This window comes from Vidua chalybeata, chromosome 18 (assembly GCF_026979565.1).
Source record: "Vidua chalybeata isolate OUT-0048 chromosome 18, bVidCha1 merged haplotype, whole genome shotgun sequence".
Lineage (NCBI taxonomy): Eukaryota > Metazoa > Chordata > Aves > Passeriformes > Viduidae > Vidua > Vidua chalybeata.
In genome coordinates this window covers 13532061-13557768 of record NC_071547.1, presented here as the reverse complement: position 1 = coordinate 13557768, position 25708 = coordinate 13532061, and the positions used below count along the sequence as shown (strand labels likewise).

Here is a 25708-nt window from a genome sequence, read left to right as displayed (position 1 = left end):
GGGATTTATAAAAAGCTTGTAAGTCAGAAATGCTGATTTCTTGCCTTTTGTCTTTAATTTCACTGTGGTGCTGAGTTGCTCCTGCTGGGTGAGATCTGATCAGTGGTGGCACAACGTGGATTCAAACAAGTGCTCAGGAGCTGACAACCTCTTATTTATATATGGGTTTATTTTTTTAATCAGAACCCTAAACCACTGATTTATTAATTTCTGCACGTCTCAGATGCACGAAGGCTTACAAGCATCTCAAAAGAAATCTTTTGTGTCCCTGCTTGCCAGGGCTTTTCAATTCTCTCTTTCTCATTTAGATTTTTTTCTCAGTCTCCTGTAAATGCCACTCAGCCATGGGCTTTGCTCCTATTGTGATTGTCAGGAATGGTTGAATTCCCACCCCCAGGCAGGAGGGATCCCTTCCTTCGCCAATTGTGCGGCTGCTCCTCCCAACATCCAGAGATTATTTTGACAGCTTAGAGAAATTGCTTTGATTTTGTGCATTAATGCTGCTCTCAAGACTTAACACCTTTTTTTTTTTTTTTTTTTTTTTTTTTTTCTCAAAGCTTGCTTTATTGCCTTGTCTCTGCTCTTCAGGAGCTGTTTTAAGTAGTCAGACTTCCACATTTGCCTTGAATATCTTCTCCCTCTTGTTTGAAGTCCCTGCCTTTAGAAAAGGGTTTAAGTCATTTAGTCTTTCACTGCTATGGTTTCAGAGAGCACTTGGACTGCAGCTGGTTTAAGTTGGAGGATTTCAGGGAAGTTCTGACTCTGGGGAGAGCAGAACTTGGGACAGACACACTCTGCCCACACTTCTGCCTTGGAAAGGCAACATTTTGTTGTCCCTTTTTCTCCTGAAATATTTCTTTTTGTGGAGCACCAGCAGTCCTTTCCTTCCTTTCCCTTGGATAGGGATGACAAAAAGGAGGCCAAATAACCAATAACAGGCTGACCTGTGGTGCTGTACTGGTCTGAGGGATGATCTTACAGCCAAATCACAGAATCCCAGAATGGTCTGGGTGGGAAGGGACCTTAAAGATCATGGAATTCCACCCCTGCCATGAGCAGTGACACCTTCCACTGTCCCAGGGTGCTCCAAGCCCCAGTGTCCAACCTGGCCTTGGGCACTGCCAGTTGCAGTGTCCCAGTGTGACACAGACTTTAAGCTGGGACTATTTTGCCCATAATTTCCTGGGTTTTTTTGGTTTCCCAGCTCTTTGCAAGCTGCCAGGGGTTGTCCTGGTGGTCCTGTGCTGTGTCCTTGTGGTACCATCCCACATGGGTTTCCCTGTCATGGCACAGCTCAGTTAGGAGGTAAATTTGAACTGGAGAGGTCACACAACATTTTTCTCTGCTCTCTTTGCACATCTCCTTGCTGATGAGCCCTGGAAGTCCTGGAGCTCCTCCTCCAGCTTAGTTAATTCACTGGCCCACACTGCTCCATCCTGGATTTCCAGGATCCTCCAGCACCTCGGACACACAATTAAGATATTTCCACCTGTGCTGCTCCAAGCTGACCTGTGGATAAAGCTCTTTCTCTCCCCCTTTCTCTGAGTTTCTTGGTGTTTTGGTTGAGGAAGAACATCAGCCCCTAAGAGCTGCTGGGACGGGGATCAATTACAATTGGATTCTTTCTGATCGGCTCTAGGAGCCCCAGGCAAGGAGTAACATTTGACAACACAAGCTCAGAGCAAAAAGTCCCTCCCAAGTCCCCCAGCTCTTCCCTCTCATTATCAGGCATCACCTCTCAGCTCCTGGCAGCTCCTCACACACATCTCTTTTATCTCCAGCCTTTCCCCTTCCTGATGAGCTGGAAGGAGGCTCATTTTCCCCACAAGGAGCAGTTTTCCAGCCTAGAACAATCTGCCAGCTCTTTCTACAGCCCTCCCTGTCATTTATCCATCCCCGCTAAAGCTGAAACCTTCCCCAGCTCAGGAGGGGCAGATTTAATTAACCTGCTATTTCCCACCCTCCTCATTAGATTATTAACAAGAGTTCTAATGAGTTGGGTGTGATGGTGGTCCCAGTGGCCTGTCACAGCACGTGTCCTCTCCATCCATCAGCCACTGAAGTTGGGATCTTCCAGGCAGAAGAAGGGATTCCTCTATGGAATGATGTGGACCAGTGTGGATGCTGACAGTCTGGTCAGATGAACTTTCCCAGGCACCACTCTGGGAAGTTTTGAGAAAGTTCAGAGAAAAAATTAAAACAATCCTTAATCTTTACAACAAGAGTTTTAAACGTGTTGTTTATGTGTAAGATGTATACAAAAGTGTTATTCCTAATTAACCAATAGTATAAGAAGTAGCAATTAAGAACCAATCAAGTCCAGCTTTGTCAGAACTATCTATAAAAAATGTGCAGTATCTAATAAACGCAACATTTTACCTTCTAAAAACCTAAGAATTTCTATCACTTGATTCCTCCATCCTTGATACAAGAACAACAGACCAGTGTTCCCCCAGTGCAGCAGAGCTGTCAGGAAGGAGCTGCTGATGCTGCAGCTGGGGGGTGAAGGTTCAGGGCTCTCCCTCAGGCCAGGCTTTGGAAGGATGAAACAAACAGATCTCCCTCCACTGTGCTCATGGGTGCCTTAGGAATGGTTAAGGAATGCTGACACAGCCCTGGACACCTCTGGAAGCCTCCCCATGCCCAGCTGGCCAAGCAAACCCTGCGTGCTCCACCAGCACCTGGGGATGGAAATGTGCACCCTCACACTGCTGGGAGGCAAGAGAACTCATGTGCCAGAAAAGTACCAGGAATTTCATCTAAATTTCACACCTAGACTTCCCAGGGAGCTGGATGAGTTGGAGAGTGCAGTGGCAGCTGCAGTTCTGTACTGGCAGCTTCTGGGGACATTTGCCCCTGCCAGAGGCCCCCTTGTCCCAAGGACAGGTCACTGCTGCTGCTTCACTCATGGAACCACAGAGCAGTCTGGGTGGGAAGGGACCTTTTAAATGCCACCCCTGCCATGGGCAGGGACACCTCCCACTGTCCCAGGCTGCTCCAAGCCCCAGGGTCCAACCTGGCCTTGGGCACTGCCAGGGATCCAGGGGCAGCCACAGCTGCTCTGGGCACCCTGTGCCAGGACCTGCCCACCCTCCCAGGGAACAATTCCCTCCCAATATCCCATCCATCCCTGCCCTCTGGCATTGGGAAGCCATTCCCTGTGTCCTGTCCCTCCATCCCTTGTCCCCAGTCCCTCTCCAGCTCTCCTGGAGCCCCTTTAGGCCCTGCAAGGGGCTCTGAGCTCTCCCTGGAGCCTTCTCCTCTCCAGGTGAGCACCCCCAGCTCTCCCAGCCCGGCTGCAGAACTGAGGGGCTCCAGCCCTCGGAGCAGCTCCATGGATTCTCTGGACCTCCTCCAAGAGCTCCAACTCCTTCCTGTGCTGGCCCCAGGGCTGGGGCAGCTCTGCAGGTGGGGTCTCACCTGAGTGGGGCAGAGGGACAGAATCCCCTCCCTTGGTCCCCTGCTCTGTGGGATCAGCCCAGGGCATGCACAAAACAGAGCAGAACTTGTCCCTGGTTTCTTTGTCACCCTGATTTGCCGTCACCTTCCTGCAGAGCCCCGTGTGGGTGTGACCAGGCTGTGCACAGGCGAAGAGAGTTTGGGCTGTTTTCAGAAAAAGGGCTGTGTGAGGGGAGTGTCACCCCAAATAACAACTAAGGAGGAAAGTAGGAAGGAAGAGGCCAAGGCGGTGAAGCAGGACCAGCAGCATCACATCCTGGGAGGAAACATTTCCACGAGTAGTGATCTAGGGTTTGGGCTCTGGAACTGAGGGGAGATTGGCTGAATTTGCTCTGGAAAAGTCCTCCAGGAAGGGAAGGCAGAGGCAGAAGCATCAGAAGTAGGCACAATTTGGAATTCCCAGCTTCACTCCAAAGCATTCCTGCTTTTCCTGCGAGAGGTCCCATGATGCCCCCCATGAGACTGGGAGGGGATTTGTTGGACACTTCTTGTGGAGTTTTGGGGTTGAGAGGTGGGAGTACAGAGCAGGTTTGGGAACCAAGGCTAGCACCAAGAACACTTTGGGAAGTGATGTCTGGAGACTTCCTGCTGGAACCAGCAGGGTTTGTGCTCCCTGTCCTTGCTCCTGTCAGAAGCTGCACAAATCATTTCCCTAGGGAAAGGAGAGTTTCACTGTGCCAGGAAAAAAAAAAAGAGCAGGAGAACACAAGGAGATGGGGATTTTTCTGTCTTCAAATCCACAAGATTTACTCTTCTTTTTCCTTGACTTGCATTATATGAGAAATCCCAAAAAAAACCCTTGTGAATATGCTGGGATTAGGCTTTTCCAGGCTGGAAGAGATGGGATATTCTGTTTGGAAATTAATATATGGCAGCTATGAAGTGCCATTTGGGTGGCTGATGTTATTGCTCCTGCAGGTTTGAGCTTTCCAGTGGCGTTTCTGTGATTCTGCTGTAATTTCTATTTATAATTTGACCAATTTCTTCCTTTTTTTCACTTGAGTTCATTCCTTTGACGAGATTATCCATATTTCCCCCACATCAGCAGTTGGTCCTTGGTCTCCCTTTCGTGCTGCGGGAGGTGAATTAAACAAAGATGGCAAATGAAATGGAAAGAAATTCACTTAGTCCCATGAAATATTAACAGGCACTTATGGGAAGAGAGCCCTGCTGCTCTGGAAGGGCTCTGCTGGAGGGAGGCACCTGCAGGGTGGGAATTCTCTGTCCCCCTGGACATTTGAGGGCCTGGCTATGGGGTGGTGATTGTCTTCAATCAAATTCGTGGTTTGGTTCTTTCAGTCGAGAAATGAGCCCCAGGGGCTGAGGTCAGGGACAGGCTGAGCCTGTGTGCTTGCTGGGAAGGGGAAGGACAGGTGGCCCCACCACCAGGGCTGGAGGGGTGACACCAACGCCCAGTCCTGGTGACAAACGGCTCCCATGGGAAGGAGAAAATACTGTTTATTCAAGGGAATCTTTTCTTTCCTCTGCAATGATCCTGAATGCTCAAACAGCTGTGGAGAGGGATGCCTAGCTGGGATGAGAGCCCATCCACCAGGATGGTTTATGGACAATCATCCCACATGGATGGATGCTCCAGCCCTTTCTAAGGACTGTGTGTGGGAGCGTGGTCAGAACTTGCTGACAAGATCCTGGCTCTGATTCCTTATAAACCTGAAAACAAGAGGATTCCCAGAGGCAGGGAAGGCCAGGGAAGGTTGGAAGCAGCAAGTGTGAAAGCCCTGGAGGTGAGGAGAGGCTGCTCAGCTCAGCATCTGTGCTGTGGAGAAAGGGGAGACATTTAACAGAGCTAAGGTTCAAAGGCACAGAAATCCAGAGAAAAATGCCTGGAAAAGCACTGGACCAGGCTGTCCAGGGAGTCACCATCCCTGGGAGTGCTCCAGAAATGTGTCCCTGTGGCAGCTGGGGATGTGGCACTGGCTTGACACTTGGACTTGGAAATCTTAGAGGGCTTTTCCAACCTTATTGATTCTACAATTCCATGAAACACCAATAATTTCCACTGCTGTATTTCCCAGATTTTTTTTCTAAACCCAGTTGTCTTTTTTTTTTTTTTTTCTGATGTTGCTTTTAAAGGTACTGCTGTCACAATTATTTATTGATGGCATCACCTCGATGCCAGCAAGCCTCAGGCTTGGACCAATGTCCTGCTGGATGAGATGTGCACAAATTCCCCCAGCCTCTGCTCATGGATCTGGATAATCATAATAAATTCAGATTTATGTCAGGCGCTCGATTTCCATGGCAGAGAATATGCTGTCTATGGAATCAATGGACAGTTATTAAATGGATTAAGAAACAGGCAGCTTAAAGCCCTCAAAATGCGATTGTTGGTGGAGGATCAGTGCAGAACAAGCTGCTTGCACAGGAGCTTTGCAGGATTCAGCTTCCACCCTGCTGTATTTCTCTATTTTCATGAATGATCCAGAAAATACCTATAAATTCCTGCCCATGCAGTTGGCAGCTGACTGGGATTTTAAAATAAATAAATAAAGCTGAAGGCAGGGCTCTAATGCAGAGCAGCTGCAGCTGCCTGGGAGAGTGGCAGCAGGGGAACAGGGAATCCAAATCCAGCAGGTGCTGGCCTGGGAGCAGGGAATGGGGGCCTCTCCAGCAGCCTGGGAGCTGCAGGGCCTAAAAGTGATTTAAGGCCCCACTGGGGAGCAGGTGATTCTGGACATTTAATGCCCTGTAGTGGGGAAATGGATGGACACAGGGAAGAGGGGAGGCTACAGGTGGAACAGGAGTTTTATCCACCTGGAGTGAAAAGCAGGAGGGGTCTCTCATTTCTCTGCCTGCAATGAGACCTTGAACTGAGGACGTTGGGCATGGAAGTCTGGTGTGAATTCCTAGTGGAATTCTGTGAGATCTCAGGGTGGGGGTGAGGTGAGGGCAGCTCAGCCCAGCACCGGGGGCTCAAACCCTGCTGGGCTGCAGGATCCTTTCCCCATTGCTCAGGGGAAATCCCGCTTCCCAGGAAAACAGGAAGCTGTGTAATTAGCAGCCTGTTGTGTCCTTGTTCAGCTTGGCTCCGAGGAGCTGCACATTTCAGAGCATATATTTATTTATAGAGCTGTGGGTGTCCTACTCCTCACCTGGGGAGCGTGGCTGAGTGAGCTGCACTCACCTGAGACACACACACTTACCAAAAACCAGTCCCAGTTTGATCTGGGAATGAAAGGATGAGCCAGGGATGTGTGCTGGGAGCTGGGAGAGATGCTGGGGGAAAAGGGGAAAGGGGGGAGAGGGGGAGCATGGCCAGGCTGGAGGGGCCAGGTGTCCCAGGGAGATGAGGAATGTCCTGAGCCTGCTGAAGGCCACGTTGAGGTGGAGACCTCACAGATCACAGTTCTGCTCCTCATCTGCTCCAGGTGGCAAACCTGGGGATATCTGGAGAGCTCTGGTCCTCCAGGCTCAGCAAGGGGAGAGAAATAAGTTGTGAGCAGGGCAGAGAAATCTGATCTCCAGTCCCTGGTGCCTGCTCTCTTCTGTGGTCATTTCCAGCTGTTCTCTGGGACCTTGGCTGTGTCCAAGGTTGGAGTTGGAATGTTCTCCCCCTCCCTGTCCTGCCTGAGCTGCCTGAAGCTGTTTGCTCACTCTGCATCCACAAACACACACACACACAACCAAACTGGGGCCGTAGGGAATGTTTGGAAGAACTTTCCCTTCCAGGCTCTTTCCTAAACTTCATCCCTGCACTCCACAGGATGCAGAAGCTGGGGCTGTGAGCAAAAACTGAGATAATGTTATTGTAGAGGAAAACCGAGGAAAATGCTGCCTTGGGCAAAGGGGGCTCTTCCAGAAGCTGTGGGGGTGGGATTTGCAGCTGGCAGGGGGTGCAATCCCAGATGGCTGGGGGGGAGCAGGTGTAAATTCCATCTGGAGCTTCACCTCTCCTCTCCCTGAGTCACTCACACACACACAGCAGCCACCAGCACCAGGTTTGGAGCTGCAGGAAACTCTTCTTCTTCTTGAGAAGGTTTTGAAGCATTCCTGAGGTACTTTGTGCCCCTTGGGAGACCTAAATCATCACAGGAACCTGCATTTCCTTCCTTTGGACACCTGTTTGTGCCAGATTTTTTACAGCTATGGCACAGATAATCCCGACTTCCAGAGGAGCTACTTGTGATTCACAGTGAATATTTTGTCACTTCATTCCTCCCAGTGTGGGGATGGAATGGTGGCAGGATCACATGTGATCCTGCTTGTGCAGTGTGCTGGATGCATCCCATTTGGACAGGATGGGAATGAGGATTGGGATGACTTAGGGTGCCCTCAGCATTGTGCTGGAACCAGGAAAAGCACTGGGCTTTTTCTGCCTCTCATCCAGCTCCCACAGCCTTGGGTCCCTGCCTTTGGCACAGCTGGCCCTGCTTTGGGCATCTCCTGGAGATTTTGCCCTCTCCTCCTGCTGTCACTGTGGAATTTGGTACCTGGCAAAAGAGCAAGGCAAATTCTCCTGCTCTGAGGCAAATCCCCACAAATCCCATGTGCTCCCTGGAGTCCAGAGCCTGCTGCTGTGCTGCGGGGCTCTGTGGTGTGCCACTGGTGGAGAGGGCTTCAGGACAAGGCTTTGCATTGTGTGTTCAAGAGAGCTGGACATAGCCATGGTTATTCCAGCTCCAGACATGATCACTTCCTGAAAAGGGCCACACTCCTGCTTGCACTGGGGAAACCAGCTGTGAGGAAGGAGATGGGAATACTGGGAGTTTGGGTGGGCCAGCAGCATCTGAGAGCTGCAGTGTCTGCACAAAATGGACCAGGGCTGACCTGTGTCAAGCCCAGGACTGGAATAAACCCACCTAAGAGGCCTTTCCCACAAGAATTCTCCATGTTTTACTTTAAGCTCATAATTTTCTCCCTGTAAAAGGTCAGGAGCTTTCTCCTTCCAGATGTGCCGCAAACGGAAAGAGGTCGGGTGGCAACCATGCAGATTTATTTTGTACTACATGAGAACAGCTGAAAGTTCTGCTTGTGCTGATTGACCTGGCAGAGAGAGCCCACCAGGTGAGGGGCAGAGCAGTGGCAGGGGCACTCATTGCAAAATGGGCTGGCGTATCCATTGGATTTCCCAGTGCCTATCCATAGGAAACAGGAATAACTAGGTCAGGTTTTCAGTGCTTAAGAACCTCAAAGATTATTCTTAATTTCATGAAAATAATTTTAAATATCATCTTTAACCTGTGTGGGGTTGGCCAAGTCCTTATTTATTGTTCCTTGTGAGGAAGAGGAGGTGCTAAAATGGAATTTCCAGAGAAGCTGTGCAACTTCTGTAAAAGTCCATCTGAACTCCTGCATACGTTTGTTTAAACCTCTGCAGCTGTCCATCTAAATCTGTGCAAAATTCCGTCTGAATCTCTGCAATTGTCCATCCAAAGCTCTGCAAAGTCCACCTAAATCTCTGCAGATGTCCATCTGAACCTCTGCAAAATTCCATCTGAACCTCTGCAAAATTCCATCTGAACCTCTGCAATTGTCCACCTAAAGCTCTACAATCTTCCATCTTTACACCTGGAAAATTCCATCTAAACCTCTGCCATGGTCCCTCTGAACCTCTACGAAACTCCATCTGATCCTCTGCAATTTTCCATCTGAACTTCTGCAAAATTCCCTCTAAATCTCTGCCCAATTCCATCTGCATCTCTGCCATGGTCCAAGCTGCCCCTGCACCCCAAGTATCCCCTGTGGAGTACAGCAAAAACGTCTGGAGCAGCATTCCTCCAGGGACCTCGGGCTTGGAAGAATCCCCAAGAGGGGAAAGGTCTTCTGTCTGGTAGGGAGCCAGGGAGGCTCTACCTCAGGCCACTGCTTGCCCAGGGCTTGGAGTAGGTGCCAGGGAAATGCTCCCACTATTTAGAGCTGCATTCCCACCCCTGTCTGCTCCTGGATCCCACCTCAGCCCAGCCCAAATGTCCCTGGCCTGGCTCCCTGCAGCTCTTCTCACCTTCTTTTATTGGAATCGGGACTTTTCCCATTCCCTGGCCTCCCAGGGCACTCCTGGGCTGCAATAATTGATAATTGTTATTTAACCAGGGACCTGATGACTCCCTTGATATTTCCCTCAGAAGGATTCTGGTGACCTTTTTTCTGAGCAGCTTTCACACCTCCGTGCCTTGCAGCAGCCCTGGGAATTCAGCAGGATGGAAACCCTCTGGTTACAGAAGAAACTTTAATTTTTGTGCTCCTCACCGGGTTCTCATTCAAATGGGCTGAAATACAAACTGTTCACTCTGTCCTTCTCCTTCCTCTCCCTGCTGCTGCCCAGGGAAATGCTGGCAAAGCACCAAGAGCATAACCCTGGCCAAATGTTCTTAGGCTAAATCCAGGCTGCTGCCAAAATTTGGGGAGTGAGGGAGAGCCACTGGCAGGGATGGGGAGCCCTACAAGTGGGAGCTGCTTTGGCACATCCCAGGGAAGGATGGAGCTGTCCCAGGGAAGGTTTGTGCTGCCCTGAGCTCCTGGAATGAGCCATGGAGCTCAGCCCCGAGAGATGCTGAAGAACCAGTGTTCAAACCCCCCTGGAGGTTTGGGAGGATGGAGTGGAAGAACTGCACAAGATATAAATCGTTTTTACCTTCTTCCCTTCAAAATATCCCTGCAATCTTAAGTCTAAAAACCGCATTAAGGGAGTGTGATTGAAGAGGAGAAGATGAACACCCGAAGTGAGGAGATGGCACATGCACTGCCTGCCTCCCTGCCGGGATGCATCACAGAAATGACCTTTCAGCCCTGACCGGAGCTGGGATTTTTCCTGCTCAAACCCTGTTCAGGATGTTCCAGAGGGGCTGTGCTGCCAAAGGCAAGGAAGAGCACCTCAGTCACAAAGATTAATGGGTCTGGATACAGTCCCAGAGGATGTGGGATCAGGGACAAGCCAGGGGTGGGCTTCAGGTGCCTAAATCACTGCCCCTGCTGTTGCTCACATCCCAGCAGCTCCAGGCAGGGCTGGCACAGGTCTCACATGGATCTGTGCCAAACCTGCCCGCAGCACTCCTGCTGCCTCAGGCCCCCAAGGGTGCCCAAAAGGGAATTAGCTCCCTGTTTTCAGGCTGCTGGGATTCATCAGCAGTGTTTTGGTGTGAGCTGGGGCTCGAGCTCCAGCCCCTGGACATGGAACATCCCCAGCAGAGCCTGGGGAGAGATTCAGAACCCCAGAGCTCACCCATCCCAGTAACCTCGCTGACTGTCCCACCTGAGAGGGGTGTCTGACACCAAAAATCCCCATGGAGATACAGAGGTGCCCCAGGACCTGCTTCAGCCCCAAAACGTTGTGCTAGAGCTGCCTGAGGGTGGCAGGGACCTGCTCTGCCCCGCAGATGTGACTCTGGTGCCTGTCACGGGTGTTTCATGGTGGCAAAGCTTCACCCCCATCCTCTCCTCCCAGCTGGAGCTGCTCCAGCTGCACCTTCATGCTCCATCCTTCCTCTCCGCAGCAGAAGGGAGAGAAATTCCAGACGACTCCGAGCCGATTGTCCTTCCTCACTGACCTCTCGATTCACCTCCACTTGAAATGCATCAAAGCGCTGCCCTCTTCCCTGTGGCACAGGCACAGCCCCACCTTTGGCCACAGGACAAAGCGAGAGGCACCAGGAGCAGCCAAGTGCGGAATTTCAAACGATGCCCACGGAATTTCAAAGGATGCCCGTGGAATTTCAAAGGATGCCCACTCCAAGTGGGGAATTCGGCAGCTCCAGTGTGTCCCTACTATAAACAAAGGCGAAACGCTGTGTGCATCAGCAAAAGGCTTTGTATTGTAAAATGTTCCCTTTATGTCAGAGCAGGAGAGAATTCAGATGATTATTGACCCTGCACTGCAGGAAAGCCACATTAGAATATCTCCAAATCAATCGAGAACAGAGCAGAGCGGAGCAGCGGGGAGAGGCCGAGGCTCTGCAAAGGGCATCACATTGCAGCTCGCTTTGGCCTCCTGAAAAAAAGTTTGCAAAGCATCTGCTGGAGGCCCCCGGAGCCTTTTCTTTCTAATTGTCACGTTTGACAAGGCGATGGCCCGGGGGAGAGGCGGAGAGGCAGATAATGGACCCACTTTAATTGCTTCCAGTTCCATGAGTCAGAACACTCGGGAATGGCAAAGGGGAAGGGCTGCAGCTTCACTGAAGGAGCTTTCTGGCTTTCAAGAAAGCTCTGAAGGAACAAATGCTAAACTCAAAGCCAAAGTCTTGGAGGGACTGAAGATTCCAGGTTCTGGAATTTCTTTCATGTTTTGCTTTTGACAGGAACTCTCGAGTTAAGTTTCAATCATGTTCTGAAAGAGGGAGGGATGGTTTGTCAGCTAAGAGAGGAGGGGGATGGGTGTCATTCCAAGAGCCTTTTCCTCAGGGATGGGCACTGAGGAAGAGTCCAGCTGGAGGTGGAGGATCCAGCATCCATTGGTGGTGGGAGCTCACTGCAGATACAGAAGTCGGGATGGATTTATCTGGAAGCTGAAGGGAGGACGCTGTTCCCCACCGGGAGCTGAGTGTGGCATGTTCTGGGAATGGGCAGACAGAGAACCTTCTGACCTCCCTCCTCCCTGACAGGCGTGAATCACAAAATCCTGGAATGCTTTTGGTTGGGAGTGTTATAAATGAGTCCTCCAATTTATTAATTGAAGAAAATTTATTAAATGCTCCAAGTAAAAATTTAGAGAATAACAACGAAAAGCCACTATCCAATAAAAAGGCTCAGTGCCGAGCCCAGGTATCGGCGCTGGGTGAGACACAGGTTTGACCGCTACAGCAGAGGGTCCCCTATGCTTCACGCCGACTGTCCTGTCCCAGCGGTTTTTATCACGGTTTTTCTTGCCCGAGGTAGAGTCTCTTTTCTTCCTTTTCGGACTGCACATACTCATGCGGAGTTCTTTCTCTGTGGCAAGCTGAACAAAACATGTCCAGAGAGTGATGAGCACCCATGATTGCAGTTCCCCGTATTTAGATGTATCTCCCCATGGCTCCAGCTATCTCAGTCTCAGATATTTTTCCTGCATTCGTCGTTCCTGGGATCACCTTGATGGATGATCCAGCTCCAGCTGGCCACGTTCATTTGATTGTAAATGAGGTTCTCCCTCCCTTGTCCAGGTGGTTTCGACATTGTGTTGCAATCCCCGTCACTGGCTTGTGTGTTTTTAAAAACTTCTTCTAGGAGTACATCTTAACAGTACATAACTATAAAATATATGACAATTTTATTTGCACGAATTATCATATACATATATAACAGGAAGGACCTTTAAGCTTATCTTGTTCCACCCCCTGACATCTTCCACTACCCCAAGCTGCCCAACCTGGCCTTGAATGTCTCCTGTCCTTCTGGCCAAGGGCAGGGGGGAGTTTCCTGGAAAAGTAAGGAGCTCACAGCCAGAGCTGAGCCCAGTGCTCCAGGAAAACAAATTAAAATATCCCTGTGCAAGGTCTGGGTGGCTGATGGCACTTGGTGTTCCCTGGGGTCTGGGACACTGGGACCAGGCACGGTTGCTGTTCGGACACCAGTCACTGGAGAAGGGTTTTGGAGGAGCAGGGAAAGCCGTGGCAGGGTCCCTGGGGTCTCTGTCATGGCACACCCAGCCTGGCTGGGGACAAAAGGGTCACCTTGGCTTCCCATGGCTTCATCCACTCTTGCCCTTCCCCCTGGCCCTGCCCTGGCTGGGGACTGACAGGGGCTGGGCTGTGCCATGGATCGGTCAGGACACAGCTGGGCTGCACGGTGGGAAAGCCACTGGAAAAAGGCTTTGGGGGATGATTGACAGGAACTGTCTCGGTGGAAGGAGCTAATCCGAGCAGCTCATGAGCACCAGGTCCCTAATTAAAGCACACAGCCTGGCCCTGCTGTAATTAATTTCCCCGTGCTGCTGGCTGGCAGCACTCTCAGTGCCACTGACTCAGTGCTGCTGGCAGTCTCCGGGGCATGAGATGGGGCAGGGGGGCCGAGCCTGGGAGCAGGATGTGCCCCTTCCCTCCTGGGGCCACAGTGCTCCAGCCCTGGGCACAGCCAGCAGCTGGGCAGGACCCTGCTGCCTGGCCTGGGAGCTTCCCAGGCCAAGAGAGATCCTGTGGATCACCTGTGCCCGCTCAGCCATCGGGATGGGTGGCACAGGGGAGGGTGATGCTCATGGCTCACCTCTGCCAGCAGCCCTCTCCCCGTGTACACATGGATTTACATGGATTTACTGTGCCCTTCGCTGGAGTTGGGACAGGGATGGTGTCACTCTGATTCCTCTCGCTTGGGAATGGCTTTTGCATTCCCTCTGCTGTTTCCTATTTATTCCTAAGGCCTGTGGGATGCACTCCAGCAAAACAGCTCAGACTGGGACACTGGGGTGGCATCCAGCTGTTCCCAGGCCATGGCAGGGAGGAAGAGCCTGGGGACAGCTGGATGTTGCATAAGGAGGTGACTCCTGCTGCTGCGGTGTCACCCCCGGCCCCATCACCCAAATCACGGAGCTGACAAGGGAGGCTCCAGAAAGTCCCGTTTCTCTGCCCACGGGTTTCATTATCAGCTGCAGAGGGGTGGCCAGAGAGTCGCCAGCACTGTTTTAATTTCCCAGGAGGCTGCTCTTGGTGTGCCATGGCTGCAGCGGGGAGTCTCAGTTGTCTCGTTTTACTGCACTTCATGCAATGGGACGTGACACGTCAAAACATGACAAGGCAGCCAAAATGTGTCACAACACTACACTCAAACTCTGCCTTGCAGGGTTGCTCAGCAGCTGATAGCATCAGGCTCCAATTATCTCTGCATGCTGAGCTGGGGTTTTTATCCCTTGTGGAATATGATATATGGGAGTCTCCTGCCTGTATTGGACTATTGGATCACATCAGATTTATTAACCACACACGGTGAATTGTTCTGACCAGACTGACACCCAAAGCTGAGATCCCGGGCTGTTTGTGCAGGAAGGAGACTTTGCCACCCCAGATTTTCCATTTGTTATTCCTTCAGTAAAGATTTTGTGAGGTTTCTGTGTGATTAAAATCTGTTGCTCTTGGTGTTTGGTGTCGACCACCTGCCAGGCTCGAAGGGAAGTGCAGCCACTGCTTCAGATTCCCCCCGGGAATTTGCAAGGCTGGATTTGGCTCCAGTCTCCCCCATTCATCCCATTCTGCTCCACTGGGCTTTCCTGTCTGTCTTTTTGCACTCTGCTTTTCCACCTTACTTTGTAATGAGGCATCAACATTCCAGAACAATATTTTGAGTTTTTCAAAGGAAAAACCCTTCCACAACAGAGGCAAAACCCTCCCACAAGAGAGGCAAAGCTGCTCTTGTCCCTGGGCTGGAGATTCCCAACGATGGGGAGGATGTGTCCTTTGGCCAGAGGTGCTGTGAGGAGCTGGGAAGGAGTCATGGTGTCTCTGCTCACATGTGGCATCCCCAAACGGAGCCTCCTGCTGCCCTGGCTGCTGTCCATTCATTTTATCTCCCATTTGGAGGAATCAGACTAATTACTGGCTGCTAATTGCTGGGAAAGCACTGCTGGCACTGCCTCCCTTCCCACCAGTGGCAGGGAACAGCCTGGGTCTCCTCAGGCCTCTCAGCCGGACCTTCAGGAACCCTCAAAGGCCCTTTGGAGAAGGTGCTGCTCTCTCCATCCCTTCCCTCCCTCCAGGCTCATTCCCAGCTCCCCAGCTGGGGAATTTGGTGAACCAGAATGCTTCCTTGGGATTCCTGTGCAGCCCAGCTCCTGGGGAAGTGGGTGGGCAGGAAAAAAATTGTTCCTCTCTGGGATTTTCCAGCCCCATGGGGCTGCCAGCATGATTGGGACACATGGAATCTGCTCCTGCCTTGCACACTTGGTGGGATCCCTGAATGAAGCCTTGCACGTGACTTCCTCCTACAACAGCACAATGGAAAATCCTGCTGTTTCCTCCTCTTCCTCGGTGGCTGCACAGGTTCAAAGGAAAAAAATATGGGGAGAGAGGAAGCAGGAATATGTTGCTTAAAGTTTTGAGCAGGAGAAGGAAAGGATCCTTTTGGCCCTGAGACTTCTCCAGGCAGGTCTGACCTGAAAGTTATTCTGGGAATGTCTCACAGTTATTTCTCCCAGGAGATCAAATCAGTCCAAAATTATTTGTAGAAAGTCACAGTTACATTTTGAGAGCAGTGTGGGCACACCTGCTTGTTTGGAAGAGTTGTTCTGTGACCCTGCAAAGTGAGGAGCTGGAGGTGCTGGGATGGGATTTGGGGTTTCCTGGTACATCCCAGGTGCTTTTCCAGAGGCTCAGGTGTGCCCATGGCAGAGGGAAATGCCCCAGAATTTGGTCCCTTTGCTCACAGATAAGATCTTGGGAACAGGGCTGGTGTTGGATGTGCAAATGCAAAGCGCTGATACCTCTCTCTCACTTCCCGAGGGTGCGGGGCAGAGGAGGCGCTGGGACTCCATCTCTACAAGTGTACATTGATTTAAGCTCTTGAGCTGAGTGGCAGAATCCCATTTTTAATCCTACACTTTAATCACTGGCTGCCCTGGCATCTGTTTGTGGTTGGTGGTGCCACACTTGGAGGGGGAATTTCAGGCTCCTCTGCCAAGAGAAGCGCTCTCCATGACCCTGCCTAATTCCCACCCTATTTCTGTCCTTCCTCAGGAAGCAAACTGCTGATTTTGGTGCTTTGCTTGAACATCCCATCAGAAGTGGAGTCCTGCCCCGGGGCGTGTGTATGCTACAGTGAACCCAAGATCACCATCAGCTGCCAGCAGCAGGGGCTGACAGCCATCCCCACGGAGATCCCCATCCAGAGCCAGCGCATTTTCCTGCACAACAACCGGATAACGCTGGTTAGGGCCACCAGCTTCACCTCCTGCCGCAACATGACCATCCTGTGGATCCACTCCAACAACATCAGCCTCATCGAGCCCGGGGCCTTCTATGGGCTCACCAAGCTGGAGGAGCTGGACCTCAGCGACAACACGAACCTGAAATCCATCAACCCTGTCACCTTCCGGGGGCTTGTGCACCTCCACACCCTCCACCTGGATCGCTGCGGGCTCCTGGAGCTCTCCACAGGGCTTTTCCGAGGGTTGTTCTCTTTGCAGTACCTCTACCTTCAGGATAATAACCTCCAGATCCTGCTGGACGACACCTTCATCGACCTGGCGAACCTCACGTACCTGTTTTTGCACGGGAACAAGATCAAGAGCTTGTCGGAGAACGTCTTCCGGGGGCTGATCAACCTGGACCGGCTGCTGCTGCACCAGAACAGGGTGAGCCTGGTGCACCGGCGCGCCTTCCACGACCTGGGGAAGGTGATGACCTTGTACCTGTTCAACAACAACCTGACCGTGCTCACGGGGGACACCATGGCCCCCCTGGTGTCCCTGCAGTACCTGCGCCTCAACGGCAACCAGTGGATCTGTGACTGCCAGGCCCGCTCGCTCTGGAATTGGTTTAAGCAGTTCAAGGGCTCCTCCTCGGAGCTGGAGTGCCACCTGCCCCCTCGCCTGGCAGGGCGGGACCTCAAGCGGCTGCAGAGCTCCGAGCTGGACAGCTGCGTGGACTCCTTCAACCAGATCCGCACCAGCGTTTTCAGCACCAAAACCAGGTCGGGGAAGCTCCCGACGGGGCTGCCCCCACTGGGCTCCCGCGACGGCTCCTCCAAGTGCTGCCAGCCAGAGATGGACAAGTCTTTCATTTACGAGGCCAAGGGCAAGGCAGGGCCCTCCTCCCACAGCAGCCGCTCATCCAACAACCACCTCAAGGAGAAGGAGAACATGTCCAGGCCCAAGTACATGGAGACAGACCCTTCCAAAAACGGCAGCAACAAGCAGATAAACGATTCCCCCTTTGGGACCTTCCCCAGCATTGTAGACCCTCCTTTGACCAAGTTGAGACCCGAATTTCTAGAGCCCATTGAACCTTCCACAGTCCCAACCAAAAAGAGGCAGGGCTGCTCTAAAAAGAACAGATCAAAGGCCCAGTGCCGCCTCACCCAGCAGGGGAACAGCTCCACATTACAGCTCAGCCTAAGCCTTTTGATCCCCCCCTTGGTGTGGAGCTTACTGTTATTCTGCTAAAATTAACTCTTTTCCTGGGTTGATGACACTTTAATACTCGACTTTTGCTGACCTCCATAAATGTTGCAAACAAAAGCAGGACTCCCATCCACCCTGAGAAAGCTTTGTTACACAAAACTTAACTGGATGCCTTTATTAAAACAAACAAACAAACAAAAAACAAAACAAAACAAAAAGACAAATACTGAGATGTACATAATTTATTTGTCCTGAAACCTGTGAATTATACCTTTGGTCTTCGGAGCTGCACTTGCCCACAAAGCAGCTTTTGCTACAGCAGATGGTAAAGAAATATGGTTTATTTACAGGAAAAAAAAAAAGTGTAAGAAATGCTCTGAAAAGAATGTCTAAAATCTGTTTGTAACTCACCATCTCACTGAACACTGTTGCAGGTTCCCATTTGCAGAGGTAATGGATTTGATGCTGTTTTAATCCTATGTTGATGACTCTTGCAGTTTTTCCGTCTCCATTCCATCCTTCACACCACGTTTAAGGGCAGCATTTGTTAAAGAATGCTGCCTGCCCCTTCACAAGATTGCAGTATATATAGATATGCATTTTATTTTACTTGTGTACAAGTATACAAAAAAAAGTATAAAATAAAGATTTCTTTTTCCTAAGTGGTTGTCATCTGCGAGGGGTGAAGGACTCGGAGCAGCTAAAAAGCTGAAGATTTAAGAGGATGTGGAGCGTGATCTGAGCATTTAACACCACAGTGACAAATAAGGCATTTTTGGATGGTTATGCAACCCATAAGTGGTGCCAGCAAAGGGTTTGGTTGTGTGAAACATGCCCTGCTCATGCTCCTGTTTCCCTGCAAACTATCCCACCTCCTCCAAGCATCATTCGGATTCCAGAATGATCAGAAGAGCAGGAAATGCTGGCCCAGCTGCTCAGAGCTGGAGTAGAGGAATGTCAGAAACAATCCCAAGCTTTGGGCAGGGCCATTTTTCTCCTGCTCTGCACAGATGGGCTAAGCTCTGTAGTAGGTCCCACGTGGAGCAGCACTGGGATTTAGGAAATAGGGGGGCTCTCCCCAGAAACACAGGGCCTGGCAGCTCAGGTGCCCATCCCTGGAGTCACTGTGCCAGTGGCTGCATCTGCAGGGTGACCTTGGGATGCTGAGAAAATAAACCATTGCAGTCCACATGCAATGGATGCCACCTCATGGGACCCAGTGGTCCATGAAGTGGAGCTGGCTGTGCCCTCCTGGCACTGCAGCCACCCCCTGGGCCTGGCTAGGAAGGGTTGGGCACAGAGCTTATCAGGAGGCTGCTTTTCCTTATCAAAGCACAGAGATTGTCCTGTGCCCCTCTCTCCTGCTGGGGTTGGAGGTCTCTGAAGGCAGGAGCAGCCTCTCACGCAGCTGTCAGGGGCTCCAGGATTATGTGTGGAAGTCAGACTGGGGGGCTCCAGGTTGCACCATCCCTTGGGTTCCCAGCACTGGGACTGGTGCTGAGCTTCCCAGAAGGAGTGAGGCACTGCCAGCCAGGAGTGAAGGGCATCAGCAGGGCCATGGCTTCCTTCCAGCCTTGTCCTAGACCTGATGGCTCACAAGGAGGGAGCAGAGACCATGGGGAGAAGCAGGAGGATGCTTGGATGACTGATGTCCCACCTGGGGATACTGTAAAACAGGGTCTGGGCCCCACTCTGGGTGCTGCTGGCTCTTCCCACCTCTGCCACAGCCAGTTCCCACCTGGGTGAGTGACAGGGAGTGCCCAAAGTGCTGCAGTTGTGATCTGTCTCCAAATCCATCCCTGGAGCTTCCAAAAAGGTGTGGCACAGACCCCTGGGAGTGAACATCTGCCTTGTGTCACCACGATGGGGACAAGGCCTGTCTCTGCCAGCTGGGCAGGAGCTGCTGTGCAGGACAGCTCTGGGATCCCAGCAGATCCCATTCCTGCCAGCCCAGCTCCAGCTCTGCAGAGGCTCCAGGTGTGTTTGGGTGCAAATTCATTGCCCTGCAGAAGGATGGAGTGGGAAATCAGTGCCTGTGCTGGGACAGTGCCGGGGTGAGCTGGCCAGCCCTGCCAGCCCTGCTGTGTGTGCCCAGTTTGGGGTGCACTTGTCCACACTCACAGGCTACTGACTGGGACCTCCCCAGCCACTTCCTGCCATTCCTGCTCACATCTGTCCCATCATGCCAGCATGGAAGGATTTCCCAAGGTCCTGCATTCTCTGTCTCATCCCAAAAAGCACCATTGAGACTCTTGAAGGATTCAAACCTACACTGGAATCTGAAGCTCAGGAGAAGAGAGCAGCTTGGGGTCATGGGGTCAGTAGCACCCCAAAGCCCATGGAAAAGCTGGAAGACTTGTGGGATGCTGTGATGGGCTCCCATGGAACCTCCTGTTTGGGTCATAGGCTCAACGTGACTCCCTTGTACAGCTATTAGTGTACAAGGGCAAAATTCCTGCTCCATGGGCATGAGGAAGCCAGACCAGGTGGCAAAAATTCAGGATGAATCTGGAAGGAAAAAACTGAGAGAAAAGAGACCATTGTGGCTTTCCCCCAGCAGCTCAAGGGCAGAGCTGGGAGCTGGGCTTGCCCTGCCCAAAGCAGGATCTTGGGGAGTTTGGCTCCCTGTGGACAATGCAAAGCAGACAAGGAATGCCTATCATTTATCCTGAATGGAGCAGGAGCTGCACTCTGCCAACCCAGTGACACCATTCCTGCTTTCTAGAGCTCGGCTCTGCTCTGCTTTCAGTGGCTCCTAGGACTATACATTGGCCACAAGCCCAGGAGAGTTCCTCGTGCTAATTTCCTAGATTTCCTGCTGTCCAGATGCCAATTCCTGTGTTTACAGCCATTAGAATGACAAATATTGAAGAAGGGAATGCAGTGGGCAGTAGGAATTCCTGTAGAAGCTTGGTCTTCCAAAGGCTGAGCTCTGGCACTGGTGAGGTAGAAAAGGAGTTGAAAGGGAGTTTCACCCCTGCTTTGAGCTTTGCTGGGATTTGCACAACTCTTCTGGATATTCCCAGACTTACTTTACACTCAGATGTCACTGAGTTGAGTGGGATTCACCCAGGAGGGCTCAGGACCTTGTTGGCAGATCTCAGGATCCTTCCTCTCCCCTCCTTTCTCACCGTGCAAGTCACACTCAATTTTCTGCTCCTGTCACTGGTGGCAGCAATGAAATCAGAGACAAAGGCAGCAGCAAGGAGCCAGGAGGAATGAGGGATGGGAGCCCTGGGAAGAATGGGCTCCCCATCATCAGCAGAGAGCTGCAGCACTCAGCACCCACGGCCCCCTGGCACTGTCCCCACCAGACCCCTGGCACTGCTGAAGAGGCAGCCACACCACAGGCCCTCCAACAGCGGTGGGAACCGTGCTCATCCTTAATTCTCCAGAATTTGGCTCCATGGATTGCTGGCTGGTAGTTCCAAGCAGGAAGAGAATCAGAAGAGAAACCCTTCTTCCAGGTTTTCAGGTCCATCTGGAAGGACAACCCAAGCTGGCAAGGAGAAGATTGTGCCTCTCTTTGTTGTGGTGGAAGGATGGAAGGGTGTTTATCCTCCACCCCTCCCTCCCACTTCCCATCCTTGGGCACAGGGGATGCGGCTGTTCCTCTGCCTGTGGATGGGGAAGTGGATTCCAAAGGCCTGTGCAGGTGGGGATTTGTCCCATCCTGAATGGGGTCCCTGACACACAGGTGTGGTGACCCCTCACTCCAGGGGACCCCATCTCTGCTGCCAAGCTACAACACCTGATGTGGACAGATTTTATGGAAGAGGAATTTCATCCAACTGGTTTTGGAAGATGTTTTTTTCTTTTGCTAATGGATAACTGTGATTCTCTGGGATAAAAACTTGATGGAGGGATGTTGTGGCTCTGATGTAATTTCCATCAGCGAGACCTTTCCCATCAAAGCTGGAGGCAAGAGAGGGGTAATACAATGTGGAAGAAGCCCCCCTGACGGCCTGGTTCAGCAGATGTCCTGGCCACGGATTAGGAAAATATCCTGGCCATGGATCAGGAAGGCCTGGGCTGCTCTGACCCCTGTGGCTCAGGCCTTTTGAGTACAAGCTGTGTTCTGAGGATCCCTCCCTGTTCCTGTCCAGAGCCCCTCCAAGCCTTTGGGGTATGAACACTCTGAGTCTGGGCAGTGACAGTGCCCCGTGGGGCTGGGGCTAGAGCTCGTGGCTGCAGCTGCTGAGTCAGCCCTGCAGGAGCACCCAGCAGGTGACTGGGAGAGACCGGGAGCAGGACAGGGGCAGCCAGAGGGATCACAGGCAGGCAACTGGGGCACACCCTCTGCCCACTACCCACAGCAGGCTGTGTCCCCAGGAGTGTTCCAGGCACTTTGCTCCATGCAGAATGACAGAATCATGGAATATGCTGAGCTGGACAGGACAAGGATCATGGAGTCCACCCCCAGCCCTGCCCAGACCCCCAACAACCCCACCCTGGGCATCCCTGGCAGCGCTGTCCAAAGGCTCCTGGAGCTCTGGCAGCCTTGGGGCCGTGCCCATTCCCTGGGGAGCCTGAGCAGTGCCAGCAGCCTCTGGGGGAAGAACCTTTCCCTGATCTCCAGCCTGACGTGCCCTGGCCCAGCTCCAGCCGTTCCCTGGGTGCTGTCCCTGTCCTGCTCCCCTTGGTGCCTGCTCTGGTGCTGTCTCTTACCTTCAGACTTGAGGAATCCACAGTTGCCTCAAACGTGTTTGTTTCCCCACTTCCCTCTCTTCCACTGGATGTGGGAGGAGCTGCTTTTGCCTCTCCTGCCCTTCCCCTGGGACAGGGAGCCCCATTTCTGAGCTGTTCCCAACAGCGGCACTGGGGCTCAGCTCAGCTTCTGGAGCTGAAATCAGCTCCTTAACAAAGCTCACCTGAGTCCTGCTTAGCTGCATTCTGGGTCTGGAGACCCTTTTCCAAGGGTTTTCTCATCTGAGTCTGGAATCTCCCTGCTCCTCCTTGGAGTTGGGGAATCAAAAGAAAAACCCAAAATCCCACCAGAATGAGGAGAGCACTGAGAGCTGTGTCACAGAGCTCCTGTCCTCACCTGTCCTTGGGGACACCTGGGCTGCAGGCAGGTGGCATCTCTGCTCCATCCTTCCCCAAAAGAAGATCCTGGGGCAGATTCCCAGCTGGCTGTGACTCCGCAGGGATGAGATCTCTGCTCCTAAAGAGATTCCCCATAGCCCTGTGAGCAAGCTGTGTTTCCACATCTCTGCTCTGACACAGAGCAGATTATCCGAGCTGCTGAGTTTTGCTCCAAACAAACATGATGCATAGAAATAATAAAGGCTGGAAGGGTTTTTAATTCCAAGCTGTGTTTCTGGATTAGTTCCCCATCATTAGGCAGTCAGGGAGTAGAGTTTTTGCTGTTCTGCCTCCTTCTCAAAATCAGGAAAGGATAAAAAAATCCCAGAGTCATTGAAAGCTGGGAGTGGGCAGGAGAGCAGAGAGCAGGCAGGAGAGACAGGAGTTTTTTTAGGCATGATATCGGACCACGGTGCATGATTGCTGGTGGGAAGCTCTGGAGACAGCAGGAATTCTGCCTACAACCATGGTGAGGGCAAGGAATCTGTGAAAACCTTTCTTATAAATCCAAAGTCAAACATCTGAGTCTGGCTCAGGCCAGAAACTCTAATTAGAGCCCCCTTGATTTGTGCCATAAGTAGGACACTGCAGGGGGAACTGCTGAGGCAGGTGAGACTTATTGGAATTGCAACCCAGGGTATCTATAAATAGGGATAACAGAGGCTGGGCAAAAAGAGGCACAATGAAAATAACGGTGCACCCTGCCCACTCACTGAAGGATGAGGCACTTCAAATCTCAGAGTGACCCACCTTCCGTGCCGGTGGAGAGACTTGTTCTAGGTCAGCAGGTACCAAAACGGCCCAGCTGTCATCAAGCACAAAAACAGGGCTGTTTTTTGGGATGAAATCATCGCTTTTGATAGCCTGCTGCACTCCACATGGCAGCGACACGGGCGCTGCTCGCATGACTCACGGGCTGGGCTCCTTCGCAGCCTCTCACCGGTGGGCGGCTCCATCTGCATGGATTTACTTGTGTCAGGGTCCTCCTGCAGGGCCTTACTGGTGTCAGAGTCCTCCTGCATGGATTTACTGGTGTCAGGATCCATCTGCACGGATTTACTGGTGTCAGGGTCCATTTGCAGAGCTTTACTGGTGTGAGGGTCCATTTGCAGGGCTTTACTGGTGTCAGGGTCCTCCTGAAGACCTTTACTTGTGTCAGGGTCCTCCTGCATGAATTTACTGGTGTCAGGTTCTACCCTCAGGGGTTTATGTGTGCCAGGGCCCACCCGCAGGGGTTAGCTCTGGGTTGGGGCTGTGGGCAGTGCTTTGCTGACTGCTCAGCTCCTTTCTGCTGCTGTGGTTAGGGCTGGGTGCCACCTGCATTTGTTGTTCTGTGGCTGGTCTGGAGTCTTATCCCTGGAATTTCAACTAGGAAGGGAATAACTGCACAGTCTTGTGCGAGGAGGGAGTGCTGGACTTCTCCGTGGGAGTGGGTAGCTCACGTTTCTGAAGCAGTGAGGCTGCACCTCTCGGGTGGTGGTTGCTGGGGTTTAAACTGGAATTCCTGCAGCTCTCTGCTGAGCTGGGACATCCTGCTCTGCTTTCTGCCCCAGCCTCTCCAGTGCAGGTTAACCCAGCAGCTCTGGAGGAGGAGCAGAAGTTTCCTGGCATGGGCAGCAGGAGCACAGCAGTGATACAGGGAACCTTTTTGCGTGTCAGGAGCATCTTTCATAGGCTGGGCACCCCTGCTGCCCTGGGCAGGGGCTGTGCTGGGCTCTCCTGTACCTGTGGCTGCCCAGAGGGGCCCAGCACCTTCCTTCCACAGCACCCACCATGGGCAGTGCCCCCAAGGCCCTCAGCCATCATCCCGAGGAGCTCTGTTTGCCTCTGAGCCCTGGGGCACAGCCGGGGGGATGCTGCAGCCCGCAGCAGTGTCACCTGCACACGGTGACACCGCGGGTGCGTCCTTCGGTCCCTTCCCAGGGCCCGGCTGGGTGTGTGGGCTGGCTCTCCAGACACATCCAAGCTTGTCCTGCAGCAGGAGAAGGGCAGGACACTGAGCTGCTCGCTGCTGTCACTGGAGCCTAGCCCTGGAGTGGCTGCCTGAGGACTCGGATTGAGCTGCAAGCTGCTAAATAAGGGCAGAGCTGCTCTTTTCTCCCCGGTGTTTCCATTCAAACCACAACAACAGTGGAATATTTATGAGCTGTTTGCAGAGACGTCAAGAAGAGCCAGCAGTTGTACAAACACCCTCTCGGAGCAGCGGGCTGGGAGGGTTATCCTGTGTGATTCTTGCTCCGAGTGCTGCGTGTAACAGTTACAAGGGCTTTACAAACCCCTGTGACATTCCCATGTCCTCACACCAAGACAGGAATCGATCACCACCGCTCCACCATGAGCGTCCCCGCGCTCTCCCCAGCCAGCACCAGGGCCTGGGGACTCTGCCTGCCCAGGAGGTGCAGGAGGCTGGGCAGCAGCAGCTCCTCACCCCCGCCAGGCGCTCGCACCAATTCCAGGCTCACTTCAAGACTCCAGGACTAAATGTTCCCGTTGGCTTTGGGCAGTAAAAGCTGGAATTCTAACGAGGTTTCCAAGCCAGACTGTTACATTCTGTATTTCACTAAATGCCTTTTCTTTGCTCTTTTCCTGCCTTGCTGCCAGACTGACCTTGCTGGGATGTGGGGACGGAGGAGAAGCAACTTGAAGTGTGGGAATGCATTCCCACACACACCCGATCTCTGTGAATTAGCAGTGGGAGTGGAAAAAACGCAGGACGTTTCACTTTTCTCCATATGTTTTAATTTCTGTCTCGCTTTTAGGAATTTTCCAACAATTTCAGCTTACCAGAGGTGTTGAATTCCAGCTTTCTCTATGCTCCATGTGGGTAAGTTCTAAATTGTTGGTTTGGTCAGACCTGAGAGGTGCTTTGGACTTTGACTGTGTTGCTCTTGGCCAGCTCTTGTCAGCTGGAGGGGCCAGGAATATTTAGGTGACCCTATCGGAGGACCCTTCAGTTTTTGATTTGTTCTCTCCCTTGAAATATACTCTTAATTTCCAGCAGATTTGTGGGCTTTAAACAACCTAAGAGATGATTTCCAGCCACTGGGGGAAGCAGAGCCATCCCAGAAGGAATAGAGGTTTTGTAGAATCATGGAATATCCTGAGTTGAAAGGGGCCCACAAGGACCATCAGTCCAACTCCTGGATACCCCAACAACCCCAGCCTGGGTCTGGCTTTCTGGGAGAAACT

At 52.1% G+C, this 25708-nt stretch overlaps 1 protein-coding gene across 1 annotated transcript in view; it reads left to right on the top strand.

The window, feature by feature from the left end:
* RTN4R (reticulon 4 receptor) overlaps positions 1-18096 on the top strand; it is an 82842-nt gene extending 64746 nt beyond the window's left edge. The window contains exon 2 of the mRNA XM_053959630.1: positions 16050-18096. Within this exon, the coding sequence (XP_053815605.1) occupies positions 16050-17476 (1427 nt within the window). The 3' untranslated portion in view covers positions 17477-18096. The remainder of the gene's footprint in view (positions 1-16049) is intronic.
* The last annotated feature ends 7612 nt before the right edge of the window (positions 18097-25708 follow it).